Source organism: Aulostomus chinensis, chromosome 11, assembly GCF_037954235.1.
Source record: "Aulostomus chinensis isolate RoL2024-O1b breed Wild chromosome 11, RoL_Achi_v1.0, whole genome shotgun sequence".
Classification (NCBI taxonomy): domain Eukaryota; kingdom Metazoa; phylum Chordata; class Actinopteri; order Syngnathiformes; family Aulostomidae; genus Aulostomus; species Aulostomus chinensis.
Window position 1 is genome coordinate 12704772 of NC_141330.1, and position 19128 is coordinate 12723899.

General features: G+C 43.9%; 1 protein-coding gene across 2 annotated transcripts; it reads right to left on the reverse strand.

Annotated features, from left to right (window-relative positions):
• Nucleotides 1-531: 531 nt before the first annotated feature.
• Nucleotides 532-18404, reverse strand: LOC147253422 (ataxin-1-like). Of its 2 annotated transcripts, XM_086218592.1 has the most exons (4): nucleotides 18284-18404; nucleotides 18037-18165; nucleotides 7890-9923; nucleotides 532-6495 (listed from the first exon to the last, which is right to left on the reverse strand). In XM_086218592.1, exons 3-4 carry the CDS (start codon nucleotides 9702-9704, stop codon nucleotides 5812-5814), a joined length of 2499 nt encoding a protein of 832 aa, XP_086074718.1. In that variant the 5' UTR covers nucleotides 9705-9923; nucleotides 18037-18165; nucleotides 18284-18404; the 3' UTR covers nucleotides 532-5811. The 2 variants fall into 2 exon arrangements, with proteins under 2 accessions (XP_086074718.1, XP_086074717.1); XM_086218591.1 differs by lacking the exons at nucleotides 18037-18165; nucleotides 18284-18404 and adding an exon at nucleotides 14380-14804.
• Between the last annotated feature and the right edge of the window lie 724 nt (nucleotides 18405-19128).

Below are 19128 nucleotides of genomic sequence, written 5' to 3' on the forward strand. Positions count from 1 at the left end.
GACAGGCCAAGGCCAATCAACTTCACTTTGGAGCTTCACCAACACCAGCACCTTTGAGGGCATCCAAGGCCGCCAACAGCTGCTTAGCAATGGGGAAGATTTCACTCGGAGGCGGCGGTACCACTGTCTTTGTTCCAGTGAAGCACAGAATCTCCTGTCCAGCATTTCAAACGCCAGACAGCTGCGTCCGTGTAATCAAAGCGCTCAATGAACAAAGATCCAGGCTACTGATCATCTTCACATTGATATTTAATGCTCCGTGTTCTCCTTGAGGGAAAGTCTGCATTGCTCCTCAGATTTTGGCACTTGGATGTTGCAATTAGCTTCCAGTTAACTACACGTGACTGGATACATTCTGGATTTACAAAGAAGTGAGGCAGCAGATGTTTTTGTGTGCTCAAAAGATCTATTTGTGAGTACGTGACAAGGCTAAGAAAAGCACTTTTTGGTTGGAGTATTGTTGCCTGAGCTGTTTAGATTAGATCAACATCTGACATGGTCACTTGATAAATAACACACAACATACTTGTTTAGACTCTTTATTTCTTTGAATATATTTGATCAAATTTAAAATCAAACATTTTAAGGAAAGATTTAACAGTTTCTGACTAGCAAACCGCAACACCATTGAAACAAGGGAACATTATTGATACTTATACTGTACGCAGGACAAACGGTGTCGTAGCCGAGATTGATCCAACAAACACACCCCAATTACAAAACCATTTTTGAAAGTCCTCGGTATCTGCGCTGGTGCAAAAAAATATATATATTAAGTGAAGGAATATCCTGTATTTCTGTCAAATAAATGTTGTATTTTTGAAATCAACTTCCAGAGTCTGTACATGGGGATCAATGATTATCCTCTGAACTGGTAACATACTGGAAGACTTTGGCTATTTACAAATTACCAAGATGGTGCACTGTTGTACAATTCATCTCAGGCATGCTGTACATTACTTTGTATTAGTTAGACTAACAGCCCACCCAGCCCATACCTCAAAGTGCAATTCAGCGCTGATACACAATTTTCAACATTATTCAGAAGGCTCAGAAAATTACACATTTTAAAAGGTCTCCATGAATTATACCTAAATGACTAAAAGGGTTCTATTATCAATGAGCCTTTCCAACAGGGCTGATTTATTTCACCCGATTGGACCCCACTCTGAGCAGCTGGGACAGACTGGCTTTGATTGACATCTTCAATTGAAGTTAATGGAGTTTGGTGATTTCATGTTAGTCACCATCCTCCTCCTACATACTTCCAGAATAATTATATGCGTGCAGGGCCTTTAAAGGATAGTTTGGCATTTGAGCAAATAGACCAATTGAAATTCTTCACTATGAACCTCACAAATGAGAAGATTTATACCACTTTTTCAGTCTCATATTTGTACTTTGAATATGACATAAACACCAATAGCCTTATTTTGTTCAATCTGTAAAAGTTACTGCGACTGCTTTAGAAATAGTCCAGCACCCTGTTCAACCTCTACGTGTAGAGCTGCGAGGTTTTGTGTTTAAATAGTTTGATGCCGCTGGCCGTGAAAAATTCTCCTGGTGACATCAGTCTCCATGTTGGTCTATCAGATGTTAAAATGAATAAAGTAGTTGTGCCCCCTCCCTGAGCAGGAGGACACCCAAAGTTAAAATAGTTTTATTTTTATCTGGAGCTGCATGTGGACTGTAGTGTGTGAAGTGTACTGACTAAATATGAAATCCAAAAGCTTTTTCCCATCACCATTTGGATACTACGATGGAAATCTCCAGGTTAGAATTCAAACATCCATGCTGTTTGGAACCCGGCACAATTACACCTGTGTTTGCCATTCTCTGATGTGAAAAGGGCCTGTTGGCCTGGACGTCACACACCTGTAAAACCAATACTTATCCCTTTACACTTCAGTTTATGTACAGATTAAACACACGTAATATACTATGAGAATTTATTCTTTTTTGACGGAGTGAGACTGATTGTTTCCCTCTGTTTTTAGTTTATCTGCTAAGCTAAGCTAACGGGCTGCTTGGAAAGAAAAAAGTTGTATAATTCTTCTCACCTTTTTTCCCAAACTATACCTTTAAGCATCAGTCCCACATTTTACACGTGTGTCGTTGCAGATTTGTTTTCTTATGGGAAATACTAACACAGTCCAGGCGCAGCGAGATAATATGGCTACAAATACAAAAAGATGGAACAGTAGCTCTACGCTGCAACTGAGAGGAACCTAAGACCACATCGTCATTATCGAAGGAGAACAGTCATTGGGCAGTGTTTAGCCTGAGCAGTCAAACATAAACACAAAAGAACAGTCTGGGTTTACAAGAGACACCTTTCAGAGTTATAAAAGTTCAATGGCTATCAAGATACTTCGTATTATCAAATATCGTATTTTACACTGCATGATAAATGAAACTTTGCAGAGGCCAAATTATGTTCCCGAAGATGTGTGTCACATTCATAAACATTAGATCAACACCCAGACTGAATAAACAACAGCAGGCTGCTTGATTGGTGGGGTTAATGGAATGATTGAAGAAGGAGGCGCTGTGGCACATACAGTACAAACGCTACATTAGGGTTAAACATCTTTACACACACTGTACACTTTCTATGATACATTTTTTCAGTACACGATCAATACCCGGTGGCTAGTTAACTCTTTCCTCTTTCAATAGTAGCTCTGTCATTCATCAAAAATAAAGTGGAGATAGTGTGTTTACATTCCCTGCTCCAGTACAGGATCTTTTCTCTCAATGATATACAAATGTAGAACATGGCGTGATACAAACAGTCAATTCATTTAATATCTAACAGCTGAGGAACAGGAACACCACCACACTCCCGCTGGAGGCTTCATCAAAGTGCTGCTGCTCAGAAAACACACACACACACACACACATACACACACACAGCTGTGAACACACACACACTATACATACAGTTCCTGAGTATGAACTATACAATAATTTTTTTGGCTCTACTCTAAAAAGGAAATTAAATGACATAAATGAAAGAAGGGTGGTGTTTCATTCATGTGACAGAGTTCAGAGAGACACACCTTCTTAGATGGAGGAGATTATAGTGGCAACCTGAGACTGACCCAGTCTTCAATCTATGGGGTTCCACATCGCATCTTCAACACCAACCACCCCCTGTCATGCAAAGGTGTTCCAAATACCAGTGCTTAAAGGCTTTGGGGGCCTTGATCAGCGGTGCACCTTGTGTGAGGGTACCTAAGGAGGCCCACATACTCTGATGATATCACAGCATGACAGCACACCATGACCACAATCATAGCAGTCACCACCATAGTGATGGCACACTTCATGACTGTTCTATTGGGAAAAAGATATGATATATTTTGGAAGTTAAGGTCATTGCTTTTTTAAATAAAGTGGTCAATAGGTTGGAAAGGTGTCATTTTTTGTTAATAAGTTAACATATTGAAAGTCATCATGTGTTCTATCCGCATCTTAAAGGTACAGTCCGTAGCACCATTGACTGCGAGTTGTAAAAACAACATTTATGAAATTTGGGCCCCTCCTCCAGAACATCACCAGAGGCATACACCACCTCTGACAGCATAAACACCCCCACCTGCCTGTGACAAGCACGTGCTAAGCTAGCACAAGCTAAATGCCAGCTAGGACAATTTAAACACCAGCTAGAAAAAGCTAAACGCCGGCTACGACGACCAAAATGCTGGCTAGAACAAGCTAGACCGCACCAGCAAGAACAATCTTAATTTTTTTAACTCATCAGGCGTGTATTTCCTTTTACTTTGCTGCTTCGTGCACATCTACAGAATTTTCTCAAGAGTGAATTCCATTTTGGCTGCAGACAAAGTCCCCACACCATATGTCAAGATTAAGTTTGTTTTGCTTTTTAAGGAAAAGACTCTATTCTCTACCTTTAATATGCAATCTAATATGAAAGAGCCACTTGGTGATTAACCCACAGGAAATGATCACGTGATGGCATTTTAGCATCTTTCAGCATTGTTTTGGTTTTACAGGCCTCAACTTCATTCGCTTTTTACACTGACAATCACCTGCAAATTCTAACCTAATCATACAGGAATACCTGATATGACCACAACCTTTTAGCTTTGCATCATGTGATGGTGGCATGACTTCTGCTGAAATAAGGTGCTCATTCCATGGAAACAATAAAAAAAAAAAAATCAGTGGTTCAATGTTTTGGAAATTTTATTTTAACTTTCTTCACTGACAACAACTTCCACAAATGTAACTCTCTGTGTGGAAAATAATGTTTTATGATGCATCAATACAGCTAAGGTCTGGTTTAGATGGTTCCTACAATGTTTCCTGCTGCAAAATCTGCACCGTCAGCCATCACCCTCACCTGCTGCCTGAAGCAGACCTTTTGTGTCTTTCTACAGTGACCACCACCCATTACATAACATCAATGAACCATGGAATTCACCTGCCCACCATGAAAAAGGTTCTGAATTGCACAGATTTTGTGTCTGTGGTACCGTCACATCATTTTATGCCACCCCCACACAAGGCACAGCTGGTGAAGAACCAGATACTTCCCTCGGGCGTTGGTGGAGATCAGAACTGAGCTAATAGGAGAGTGACTTGGATCAGGTTGCTACACAATTCCAAATGCAGGCTGATATTTCTCTCTGTCTGCTGGATGTGAGGTAAGGCAAAGGCTTGCTAACATGATGGTCACCGTATTCAAAGACAGCAATACTCATTGACACTGCTGTCTTTTTCTGCCTCCAAGTGGCCCAAATTTCAGATAGTCACATCTGCCAACTCTGATTTATGTTGTTGTTGAAGTCCATACATTGATTTGCTATAAGCCCATTAGAAATGATTGATGTTTGCATTATTTTGTAGAAACTTAAATGTTGCATATAGCAGCCAGGGCTGAAGACAGATGCATCCCAGTGATACATGCTGTCTTTGAAAGGAATGTGTCTATGTGCAACTGCTGTAACACACACGTTGTGAAAGCATTCGTATCAAACACTCAGCACATACTCATCGCTCTTATAGCTAACATCACAAACATGACTTTATGAGTCAGTATTGAGGACAACTTTAGTGGTTTACATTCGGGTCTTTTCAGTCTTGTGCAGGCTGTATGACACGTAACCTGACTCCTGTGCTCCTTCTGACAACCAACACACACATACATAGGCACATACACATGAAGACAAGAGGCACAACGCAACCTGCTGTGGTGCACACATCTATAATGTCATGAAATGAAAAGAGAGAATAGTAAAAAACCTAAAACCTCACCAGTTGCACTAGGCAGCAAAGATCATTGCAATGATGATTATTTTCAAGAGAACTACTGTCATGGAAATAACCAAAGTGGTCAGTTTTTGACTGCAAACTGCTTATTAATGTCATTACAAAGCAAACGGACAGTCAGACAAGCAGGATGCAAGTCAAAAACCCAGTGGCCCACTTCCTAAACGCTGACATCTGGTCTGTGCTTGTACTTGTGATAAGAGGAACAGTTGGTCGGGATGAATTCAACGAGTCTGATTCTGCCTGTGATCAGGTAACACACAGGTTATCTGGCTGCCACTCATACCCAACATTCACGCTGCATTCATTTTTGCTTTCAGGATTGATTGCACTGGTCTTGTGTGTGATACCTCACACTGTACTTCATTGTAGTTATCAGACTTGTGTGAAAGAAAGAAAGAAAAACCGTCCATCCCGTGTAAATTCTGTCTATAGTATAGTAGTCTGGATAGAGAGAACAGAGAGGAGAAACACAATGCAAACCACAGGTAATTATTAAAAGTTCTCAACAGTCTACTCTTTGTTCAAGCACCTTTCTTTGCCGGTGCTGGAGTGGCCCTCTATGCTGATCTTAACCTCCTGGGGGATGATGGAGGGTTTAGGCAGAGTCACATGTGGCTCCCCTTCTGCTCTCTCAGTCTGGTCCCGCTCTGGAGCTGACCAGCGTCTCTTGCGAACTGTTGGTCTGTCTGTATCACACTGTATTTTAGAAAGAGCGGGCATGTCTTTTTTTACTGATTCCAGTCTTACTCGTCCAGTTCCAGAGGCTGCCAGCATAGATCCTGCTCCATAGATCCCCTCCCCTGATCCTGGAATGAGTCCTAGTCCAGGTTGCAGCTCCAGTCCTGATCCTGGTCCAGATGTTTGCTCCCTCTCCAGCCCGTCTGTACTGGAAGCCTTCATAAGGAGGCCGCCGTTACTGCCTGCAGCATTTGGCCTTGTACTGTTCCTTACAGTGGGATCCACGTTGTAAGAGGAGTCAGAGAGGTGACCTGTCTTCAGCTTGGTCCCCAAAGCCTGGCTGTCTGTTAGCGAACCATTCCTCAGACCTCGTAGGGTCAACGACACACACACATCGCCCACACACAGTTTTGCGCAGGACAGTTCAAACAGCTGCGTGGTCCGGTCTGGGCAACAGGACGACCAACCCTGGCCAAACACGAAAAAGGGGTACTCCACCAGGACCTCCACACACACCTGATAAGAACCAACATGCACCAGATAGTTAGGTTTCTGCTAAACACAAGCAAAATGTTGCAGGGCATTTGTTTATAAAACCCACAATGGGCCTCAAGCAAGATCCACAACCCAAAGATCCATTTTTAAATTCTTAAAAACTTTACGAGAACTTGCCCTTGTCCCTTTTTTTAATGCCTTACTGACACTTCGGAATTGATAATCATGGTGACATTATCAGCGTGAATGTTTGGCTCACAGACAAGAGTGCTCATACAACGCACATTACAGTCACCCGTGCAGCGATGAGAGCGCACCCGGGGTCAGCAAGCATTTTGGAGATTCATACGGTTGCTGGAAGATACAAGATGAAGGATTTAAAACTGTACTTGCGATATTTAAGTTTTGTTTTTTTGTCATCTTTTTAGTGCCATATGCATGAACAGAGATTCTCTATAATTGCTGGGCCTGTGACCTCATACAGTAATTTGAGGGTGTCAATTATTATTAGGACTTTGCTTTCAGTTGGAATAGATGAGACTGAACATGTTTACGACAGTCTTTTTTTTGACTGAATCTGAATGTACATCTCCGCATTATGACAAGAATATAAGAAATTTAGGATGAGGATACAAAAATGTTCTTGCATGAGGCCCAATATGTGTAGAATTTTGCTTGAGTTGTTGGTGAGAATAGGCATCATCATCATCATCGTTGTCATCAAGTAGCAATACTGCAATCATTTTATTTTGCTGTTTCCAGGTCAGTCAGGGTCCTGGAATACAACGGAGCCCTGTCAATGTTATTAGTAGCACTTGAGTCAAAATGTGACATGGCTGTGAAAAAAAAAAAAAGTCAGTGACAAACGTGATGTGGTGGACTAATACGGCGATTGATGAAACTGTACCTTCTCACACATACCACAGTCGGTGCTTGTCGATAAATAAGAAGAAATAAGTAGCAGCTTCAAAACCCAGCCCCCACCAGACTATGATCTATACCTCATTAAACACAAGGGATCTGCAACATCTGGACTTAGTTAGCTGGAACGCAAGATCTACTACTAAAGAGAACGTGGGTGGACAAAATGATATAAGGGAAGAAGGATGCAAAGTCTCTCAGTTTAGCTTCAGTGATGGATTTTAAAGCTCTTTTTACAGCTGAAAGCTCAACTAATATCTGTGAGAATGAGGAACAGTCAACCCCGTGTATCAGCACTGGCTATTTTCTCATTAATCTTTTTATCTTTTAGAGACAATAGACGAGTCATATATTACAAGCTGTCTAGCACGGTTCCTTTTTTTCCACAATACTGGTAAGTACCAAAGATGAAAGATTTCATATTTTATATGCATATAGTGGGTTTGAAAACCCAAGATTCATTACACAGAAACAATAAATGAGGGAGAGCTTACCTGGGCTTTCAGCTCCCCCACAGAGAACTGTATGACCACAGCGTTGGGAGTTTGCCCGCTGTCAATCCGCTCCACAGTGCTGGAGTCAATCTTCAGTTCACTGCTGATCTCAGCGCTTTGGATGAAGTCTTCTGTTTTCAGGTCCTCCACACGTTTCAGCTCCCCGTCTGCCAATTGGATGATGGAGCCTCGCATAAAGAATGGAGGAAGTGCCACGGGGGAAGAGGAAGAGGAAATGGAGGGCGAGGCTTGGATGGAAACAGGGGCAGGAGCAGGGACAGGAGCAGGAGTTGGGGAGGGAGTAGCCACCACTGTTGGAGCTGGATTTGAAGGGAGGACTGGGAGGGCTGGAGCCTGTGAGACAGCAGGAGGGGGGGGTTGACTTCCATCTGGTCCTAGTGCCTCACACTTTGACAGGGCTGTGGCTAGATAGGCATGTGGCATGGCTGTCGATATTTGAGGCGTAGTGGTTGCAGTCAGAGCGTTGACAGTACGGCTGACCTCCATTTCTGTGCCGTTGTTGGCACTGCTGACTGGGATGAGGAGGGACTGGCCACTCGGGATGACCAGGTGCTGTGGCAGTGCTGCGTGGTAACTAACAGCATGCTGGTTTGCACTGGTGATGTAGCCAATGATGGGAGGCTGTGTAGAGGAGTAGAGACTGGCTGGCAGCTCGTCCGGGGGAAGAGTGGTCTGGATGACTGTATGAGAGCCAACAGACTTCACCACCTCTGATGAAGTCATGGAGGTGAAAGAGGAGGATCTGGACACAGGCTTCCCCACACAGATGCCTCCCTTCTCAGTCTGGATTAAGGAGATCTTGTTCGAGCCAGGGTCCTGTTCAGCTCCATGGTTTGGCTGGGCCACCAGTACCAAGGAAGTCTGGAGTCCTGAGGGGTTCTGGCCATAGTCTGCAGGAAGTAGGATATGTCTGGCCTCATAGTTCTGGACCTGATGATGGTTTGCTTGCTGAACTGGTGGACCTTTAACCTGCTTGACAACTTCCAGTTCCCCATTCAGGACACCCTTAGCATGCCCCTCTGGTTTCTTTGCAGTTGAACCATCAGCGTACTGAACCACCAGCTGGGAGGGAGCAAGGGTTAACGTTTGAGGGAGGACTGCTGTGTGAGGGTGGAGCTGGAGGTGGGCTGCAGGTGATGTCACAGCAGTCCCACTGACAGTTAGGGGTGTTCTGCTGTCTAGATGGATGTACTGGCTGGTGACTTGTGGAGAGTTTGGTAGTGAGACAGCAGCCAGTTCTGTGGGAGAGAGGCCTATCTGAAACTGCTGCTCCCCTTTGGTGGTTGGGGAGACGAGGGCCGCGGTGTAACCATCTGGCTGAGGACGCTGTCCCACGATAGCGGAGCTGTTAGAGACGGAGCTAGCGTTGGCAGGGATGATGTGAGAGGAGATGTAGCCTGCATAGGGCCCAGAACTGATGAACTGAACGTTGGGTCCTAGCTGAGCAAACTGGATTGTCCCAGCATGTTGAGGGAGGGCCGAGGGGTAAACTGCAGGTAGAGAGGCCAGGGGAACCGCAGACAGAGGTGTAGCTGAGGAAGGGATAGAAGTGGAAGGAGAAGAGGAGGAAGCAGTTGAGATGGGACATCTCGGGCTCTCAGAGTCTCTGGATTTACAGCGTTCACTGGCTACACTTGCCAGCCATGCTAGGTTCTCTGTGTGGGGAGCAGGATCTGAAGCTACAACAGCTGGAGGTGTTGCTGTGGTGACTACAACTGGCCTCTGCTCCAGAGCCAGGATCTCTCGCTTCTTAGGAGGCAGACACCCATTACTCCGCTCCTGGTTGGATTTCATTATGCCAGTGGTTTTAAATTCCTGTTAGTTCTTCAAAGTTCTTCCACGTCTTTCTTTCTCAGTGAATATGATAACTGGCTCTGCTTACATTCACTGGTGTGCAGCTCCAGGTCTCAGTCTGGAGAAGACAGAGTCACTCAAGCTCACAAACTGAGCTCCATAGACTTCATGAGGAATCATCTCTCACAAATCCACCTTTTCCACAATGTCAGCTGGAATCTGATGACAGAGAGAAATCAGACATTTTCTTAAAATGAATTCAGACAAAGAACTCAAATCCCTCTAGGACCTCTGATTTTAGCTGGATAAATAAACCTAACTATTTTGGTTTCACTAAAAATTCAAAATAATCTCATTAGTCTAATTGCACTGCAGAGCAAATTCAGTAGGCACAGCCTGTGTTTATGTGTCATATTCACAAAATAGGGTTCCTGCAGGCATGCAAATACAAAATAGAAAAACACCCTGCTTTTATGTTTGTTAAGGTGTTCTCAATTTTGCCACTAGGTGGTACCTTCCTCATCTGATTTGTGGGTGCTGCAGGCCAGTCTGTGTTTATGTCTCTAGACCTCGAAACATTAATTCAAGGATCTTCATGGACTCATCTGTCGAAACCCGACAAGCACTTCCTTGGGCAACGACGCACGGCGCAGACAAGTGCAGTATAATGATGTGTATCATCATTTGCATGACATGGAAAATTGTCTTTCATGTTTTTTTCTGCAGTGTTTGTGTGTCTGGATGTGCACGCTTGTGTATAGAGTATGTATGTGTGTTGCTGTTGATTGTCTGGTGTGAAATAAAAAGCAGAGCAGAGTTAAAGGATACATAACAACAGCATCAGAGGAGTTTTTCCTCTCTGTTTTTACACTGCCGGGCCTTGAGTTGAGTCAGTGGGGGCTACTGTAAATATACCAGCCGACTCTAGACAGTTGGTTGTCAATGGGCTCATCAGGGAGTGGAAACAATATGGGCTGATATTTGATTATTGAACCCTCTGCACATAAATGGGCCTTTGTCACAATGAAAGTGTGATTGATTGGCCATCCACAATAATCTGTAGTGACCTTCCCTCATTTAATTCACTGGTCATGTAACTTCAACAAACACCCATCCCACCCAGCCTGCGATTGCCTCTCCCCTCTGGAAGGTGTTACAGGTGCTAATCAACCAATACCACAACATATCAATCCCTATTCCACACTGATCTGGTCTCTACATATCATTTAAACACGATGCACGACGTCTGATTTCTTCACAGACCCCTGGTATCAGGTGAGAAAAAATAAGCAAATCTGTATTTTTAGTTCAAAAATCTGTCATCTAATCCACATGGATTTGTTAACTCCCCACATGCCCACATTATCGTCATATCTGCCCCGTTCCTCAATCCATGGCCACGGAGGCGCAACCTGTAAATTAACAAGCTGAAGAACACGATAACACCATCAGCCTGCCCTTAAGGACAGGTAAAGTGGACTTAGTAGGTGGATGCAGTCACTGTTGAAGCAATTTGACTTTGTTTTGATGTGGATGTACAATTTATTGAAATCTGCGGGCTCAGTTTATAAATGTCTCTTTTATTTTCCTCACCTGATACCAAGAGGGTTCCACACATCACACTTGGTTGTTTTTGTTGTGGTGCCTGTTGGTTGTGTTTCACTATGCTCGATCCAACAATCCCCACCAACACTTTTACATATTAATAATGAAGTATCTTGGCTTTCAGCAGTACCTCTTTTGAGTGGGAAATCAAAGTTTAAGTCGGTACAAAATAGATAAACAATCTGAGTCTGTTTGACTCAGTGATATAGAGTATCTGCAGGTTTCAGTTGAGTTAAATTTAAGGCTTTTTAAGACAATCTTATGACAAATTTGCATAAAATTTGAAAATTTGCTGTTCCATGACCACACTGGTAAAAAGGGTGTTAAAGAGCATGAAATAAAGCCCAAATCTAAAGTCTAAAAGAAGTGTTACAGGAGAACTAATTTACTAATTTATTTTACTACTAATTTACAATTTCTGTATTGCTTACATGGCATCTGACAGAAGAAGTATCAAAACACATAAAGAGAAAAAACATAGATTTAACCCAAAATCTTTACTAAGAGTTCTGATGGATGTATAAAACTATGGAATGTCAACAAGCTTTATCAGCAGCAAACCCATAGAAACGTTTGACTGCAGTGCAAGAGCAACATATGTGGTATATCTGCATATTGTATGCATGCTGACATAGCTCTGTAACAGACAGAGATACACACACACACACACACACACACACACACACACACACACACACACACACAATCTTCTTACATGCCCAATATGCAGCCTCAACAATAACATGCAGCTTTCTGCTCTGCATTTGTTTCTTTTCCAGATTTTCTACTCTTTCCTGCTGCAGGCTTATCTGTGGGTCATTGCACAGGACATGGAGTTGTTCATTAGCCAGGGGCACCACAGAGATGCAGTGTATGACACACACTCACTCACATACATCCATTCATTCATTCATTCATTCATACCCCCTGCCAAACAAACACAAACATACACAATACTATTTAGAGGTGAGGGGTTATTATATATTGCTAGATTGTATTTTCATAATAAATAGGAGGTTCACTGTGGCAGGCAAGCAACGGACATATTACATAAAGACGAGAGGAGGGCAAAAACAATCTGAAGGCGACCTTGGTCAGTTTAGATGCATCTACCTCTAACGTGAGCTTGGACAAGGTCACTGCTTTCAAAAGCAGTGGAAACCTCTGTGCAATTTATCTAATCATACAGCCTGGTAGACCCACCAGATGTAACAAAGGATGAGAAAGCTGGAGAGAAACAGAAAGAGGAGATTGAGGGGGAGGAGGGGAAAGAACGGCAATGTAAGATGACAGAACGGTGTGGATGGAAGAAAGGGAGTGAGGGGGAGAGGGAGAGCAGAAAGAAGATTAGGAGTGAGAAAGAGGGAGAGAGAACAGGGGAGAAGACAGAGTGCCGCTTCTCCTGACCCACATTGAGCAGCGCCTGCAGCATCAGAGCGCCATAGCCCCCGCCTCGCTGAGAGATCCCCCATCAGCAACACAGCCGCCGCTACACCTAATCTATGCTGTGCAGCATCGCCACAGCATCGCTCGCTGGCAACAACCCCACCTCAGCAACACCTGTGATGACATCATCTACGATAACAGCATTTGAAGACGGTCTGCTCTAATTTAAAAAAAACACACCATGACTATAAACAGATGACTGATAAAATGCGACCATCTTTCCTCATATGACCTGGACACAGCACTCTCGAGTCTCACACCAACACGCACACGCACACACACACACACACACACACACACACACACACACAGCCTCTCTATATTTTCCAGCCTATTATTAGAACACTGACACCAGCAAACATACACCCTGTGTGATACTATGGAGAACAAAGGAGCGCTTTCAAGACGTTAACGTCACACCAAGCCAGACAACATGGAAGCCCTGAATCAGTCCCCTGGCCCTGGACTGTGACCTCTGAGACATGGATGGAGGGATGACAACACAGAGGGGGACAGGCTGCTCTCTGTTCCACACATCACACTGATGCTTTTCAGCTCAGGCACAGCGATAAAGCTGATGTGATCCTCTTTCATACTCCCACACAAAAAAAAAATACAACCTGAACAGACTACAGGGGTAGCTTGTGTTTTTGCTATCACTGTGTTGACTCCAGGTGAGACCCCCCCCCCCCCCCCCCCCCGCCGCCCCCATGGCAGCGATACATTTCCTCAGCTTCTCCAGCCTCCTCTCTCATGCTCCCAGACCCACTGTTAACACCTCACATTGATCCACAGCTGCATGGCAAAAACATTTCTGTTCAGCAAGATGAGGCAGTGAAGTAAGGTTCTTTAGTGACATGGAAGCTACACTTTTTGACTGTTCCTGTGCAAAATATTGACACAAAAAGCAAATGCAATGACCCTGGGGTGATATTCTTTTTGTATATTCTTCATCTCTCACCTGCTACACCAGTCATGGATACACAGCAATACCCTGTACAGCAAACGGCTATATATAGAAAACAAAAACATCATTATCAATCAGAGCACTCGTGTGAATAGAGGGGGAACAGCTGTCGGAGATATATGCTGGATTCTATGGATATAAACAGAACCCTCAACTCAGTCCCCTCACAGATATAGCTGTTGTAACCACAAAGCAGATAAATACAGTACACTGTTTTTTCTATTATCCAAAAGAGCCATTTTACTGCCCCTTCGCTTTACAACACTGGTGTCTGTCCCTTTAAGAGGCGGACCAACCGTGTGGTTGACTAAAGCAGACAGTAAGAACAGGCAGTGGGTTCAGGCTGTTTGTCTTCACAATGACTCCAGAGTTCTGCATCACTACTCGACACACACTCATCACACAGTATACGAGCAGAAATGTGTACGCAGACGCCCCTCGAAGTGAGCTCCTGCACAGCCGAGCAGGGTCGATGCTGGTTAATCCTACAACTCAGGCCAGATGCTGTGACTGTAGCCTCTGGAGGCTTTACAATGACAGTGTGAGTGCATGAGTGTAGTAACAGGGCTGAAAATACTACTATGCCACAAATCAAGAAGAAAAGAGACAAGCTTCCCCTCCTCCCCTCCTCTGGTTAGAGTACTAAGAATAGCTCACCAGTCTCTCCACAGCCACTGCTTGCAGAGCATGTCCAAGGAATCTTCCTGTCTCTGTGTGTGTTTGTATGTGTGTGAGTGTGTGTGTATGTGTGTTTGTGTGTGTTGGAGACGTGTTTCCTAGGAGTCCTCCTCTCGAATCTCTCCTTTGTGCTGCCCTCCTCTGCTGGAGTCTGTGCTGTAGCTGCTCCAGCTCTGCCTCTCTTCTCTGGACACTCTGGTTTAGGAGTTGCCCCTCCGCTGCCCCTGCAATGGGCTGACGATGAAGGAAGTTCCCCACGGCTAAAGCTCACACCAAGTCTTGCGTGCAAGTCTGCTCCAACGTGTGTTATGCAAGGCCACCAGACCGCCAGCTCCCTCTCTGCCTGGCTGCTTCACTCTCTCTCCTCTCTCTACCTACCTCCCTCCCTCCCTCTCTTTCCCTCTCTCTTGCTCTCTCTCTCTCCCTCTCAGTACTCCACTGACACAGCTCCTCCCCCAGCCAGCCTCATCAGCCGCATCAGGTATTCATTCAAAAAAACACACTCTACTTGGCTCAGCGCCCAGACTACGCTCACACAGAGAGGGAAGGAGGGGGAGGGAGCAACAGACGGAGGAGGAGGAGGAGGGAGGGAGGGAGGGGGGCTAGAGATTCAGAAAGGGTTTGCTCAGACAGACATACTGCATGAATGTAAATAACTGAGGCACTGACACATACAAAAGCACTAAAGTCAGTGTATTAGCACGTCATTGCTAATGCACTCTTGTTCATCTTCGTGTGCATTTTCCCTGAAGAGACTAATCTTCACCTAATCTGTAATTATTGAGCTTCTTTTCAGTTGGAAAGTAACCTCCCAGGTCTCCGCAGACCTCCCCTATTGCATCCCCTGGAGACATTTCTCCCCTGTGCATGCAGTCAATGCAGATAAATACCCCAACCCAGCCACTTGGTGCTGGAGCCCTCCTTACCCAAAGCACTCCTCCTCCTCCAAAGGCCACAGACAGGCACCCCAGCGCAAGGCCAGCCAGCTATCTGTTCCTCTGCAGCCAGGACAAGCAGTCCCACCCAACCACCACCACCACCACCAACACAACCTCAGCAGCAAACTGGTGAGAAACAGAGAATACAACTTATCACAAAACTCAACAGAAATGCAACAGTATTTTACCCGCAAAGGCCCGAGGTGGGGGCCTCCTTTGTCTCTCAAGGCCCCCAGAGAAAGAGGTGCACAGTCATCCTCCTTCGCAGAGTAAGATTGTCTGTTTGTAGGCAGGATTATGCAAATACATTTTGGTTCAGGGCAGCACGGTGGTGCAGTGGTCAGCACTGTCGCCTCACAGCAAGAAGGTTCCAGGTGCGAGCCCCGACTCCAGCACAGGATCTTTCTGTGTGAGTCTCCATGTTCTCCCTGTTCCTGTGTGGGTTCTCTCTGGTACTCCAGCTTCCTCCCACAGTCCAAAGACATCAAGAGGGGACGAGGCTGATTGATACTCTAAATTGACCGTAGGTGTGACTGTGAGTGTGAATGGTTGTTTGTCTCTATGTGTTGGCCCTGTGATGGACTGGTGACCTGTCCAGGGTGAACCCAACCTGTCATCTGAAGGCTGCTGGGATAGACTCCAGCCCCCCACGACCCTTAACAGGAAGAAAATGGATGGATGGATGGATGGATTTTGGTTCAGATTAGACATAGCGCATCCTGGTGGTAACAGGTAGTGACATGAGTTTTTTTTTTTTTTTTTTATGCATTCCTCAAAGAAGATCCATCTCAAATTTGGTCCATGTATATATATATCTATATCCAAATCTATCTATCTATGTATATATTTTTTGGACCAAATTTGAGATGAATCTTGTGGATCTCTCCATATATATATGCACACACATATGTGTGTGTGTGTGTGTGTATGTGCTTTGTGTGCGTTTGTATAAACCAACAATTTATATACGTGTTATATGAGTCAACTGCATGTTGAGAAACATAAACGCAGGTTATATATGGCATCTACATTGATAATTAGGCAACTTTCTTGTAAAATGAAACAAACTGTGAGCCACAGTCACACAAACATTGAAGCACACATAACATTTTCCCAGCTAATAAACCTGAGAAAATAACTTGTGCTGTGTGTCTAAGTTGCAGAGGGGCTACTGCCTCATCTTCCTGCTGTGACTCATATTCCTTCAGAGATGCTGCCAAGCCAACGTAAACCTCAGCAACTGCACAAGCCCAACAGCAAGGGAATGGAAAGAAACATGTCAGAGCCCTGCGGTGAAGCATTAGGGCACACTACGAGAGATTGTGGTTTCCTTGCCTTGACTTGGCTTGCTGTAAATTGAGGGTCAGAATTAATGTCAGCCAAGTGAGCTGAAATAAGCTTTCCTGTGAGAATTCACAAATCCAGCTAGAGTTGCATGGAGCACAAGGTTCACTGCCGCTGTGTAGATCAAGAGTGTGGCAGCGGGAAGACAGAACTGTCAAATTTGCTGTTTGTAGCTGGATCAAAGACTTTTCCAACATTTCCACGCAGGGAAATTCATCAGGAATATTTTCTTTCGATGACAGATAGCCTACTCATGAATACTATGCGGATTTTAATAGCATCACATAATGGTGTGTGTGTGTGTGTGTGTGGGGGGGGGGGTGCTGGCCTGCTTGCATGTGTTCTTTTAGTCTGACTACATACACAATTATAGTCCACAAGTGTTTCTCATTGCATGGTAACTTAAACACGAAATCTGTGTCGTTTTACAAGTGTTAAAGCAGTACTTCATCTGAAAATACTCAGAAAAAGGTGTCTTGAGCTCAAAAAGAGGGTTTTTTTTGCCATCAGGCATTAGACTTGTTCATGATTCCAGAAAACAGAAAGAACAAGTCACGTATATTTAACTCAAAACTAATGGTGACTAACTTCTAGTAACAGAAAAACTATCCCAAAAAAATCCATCAACAAAATCTCAAGTGCATATCTCTTTATAATCTACAACTTCTTTATCTACCCGCATGTTTAGTAATCCAGGAACACTTTGATTTCAGATTTTTGGGTTCAACCCTCTTCCTCATTCACGGGAGTTTGTAGTTTTTGGCCAAATCAAAGCGCTTGTGGATTACTGAGCATAAAATGTGGATTATATAGGACGATTTGCTTGACAATTCCTTAACTGACTTTTTTTTTTTTTCTTTTTTGGCCAGTTTTGATGTAGTTAGCCATATGTCGCAATTAGCATTACGCTAAATATCCATAGCTGACTCTGTGGAGTCAAACAGAAGCGATCCAACTTGGAAAAAATGTCTTTGACGGACACTTGAGAGTAGTGAGAGTGAGTGTATAAAATACACTTTTCTGCTTAAGTATGACTGAACACGTGATTATGTGGCTGAATACTACAAGCAAAGTCCCAATAAAAAACACACTGGCAACAGCTATCATACATAATGCATATATGCTCCATTATAAAACGCGCTGTTACACCCAGACATCTCGAGGCTACGCACGTTTCCTCACGCACACGCTGTAGCCTTCAGCAAAACAAAAAGAAAACTGCATTGAAATGCAAGTGGGTTTCAGTTTCTACAGGTTATTTTTCAGCACAGACAGTTCCACATTAGGTTCTGGAGAGTTGTTTTTTTATGTTTTATGTTTTCATTCTCACCTGTAGAGTAATAAATGATATTACCTCGATAATGTTTTGTTGTCCTGATATATCCAAGCATCATTTCTCGCGTCCTGCTCTGCATCCTCCCCTGCACTCACTGACTCAAAGAGAATCCTCAGTCATGCACCAGACATGTCCAGACATGTAACACTGGTCCCACATGCACACATGAGGGAAGCGTTCATGACGTGAAACACTCGTGAGAAAACAGCGACCAAGATCCCATTTCACACTTTGAGCAACTAATTCACAAGAAAAGGTTAAATACCATTTCAGTTTGCCTCGCCGAAAGGCTGATGCTGAGGTGATGATGGACCAAATGTACGGATGTCACTAGAGATCCACGTTTGACCTCCTCCTCCCCCTCCACAACGACACGCTAAGCTCAGTAACAATGACTCAGGTAGCCTGCAGGTGGATGCCCCAGGGTGACAACATCTACTGTAGCATGGCTGTGTGGCTGCAGGCATTCATTGAAGTATGAGTACGGCACCACTATGAGTACTAGGGTTTTTATTTGCGGCAGGATGACATATGAGTGAACCCGCGGACCCAGTTGAGCTGCCCGAGTCCCTCACAGCTGCTTCTCATCACTGGTGGAGCAAATGTTCTCTACATGTTGCAACGCAGTAAATATACTGTAATGAACACAGGTCATGTCCAAAATTCAAGCTTCTTTTTGGGCGAGAGTACAAAAATACATTTCAAGTATTGTATCGTGATGTATTAACAAGCATGTTTAATTATATTACCATACTGTGAGTCAAGGTTTTTAAAAGAGGGGTGTGGGGGGCCCCCAGTGTTCCAAGAGGATTAGAGGGTCCTCATCAAAATGAGGAATAATTGAATTAAATTTCTATTTAAAAGTCTGGGAATGGTTTCTGTATGCATTTCAAAATCATTCACAAATGTTTCCAAAAAAGGCACAGATTTTCTCAAATGTTTTGCATTTTGTTCATCCTAAATTTTTCAGGTAACGTCTTGTTAATTATTTGGTAACTTTTTTTTGCAAATTTAGGGGTAATGTCTTGCTCCCTAACACACGTATTTTGCAAAGCAGTAAGACTAACAAAATCTGACTTGTAAGCATAGATAAACTGGTATTTTTTTGGT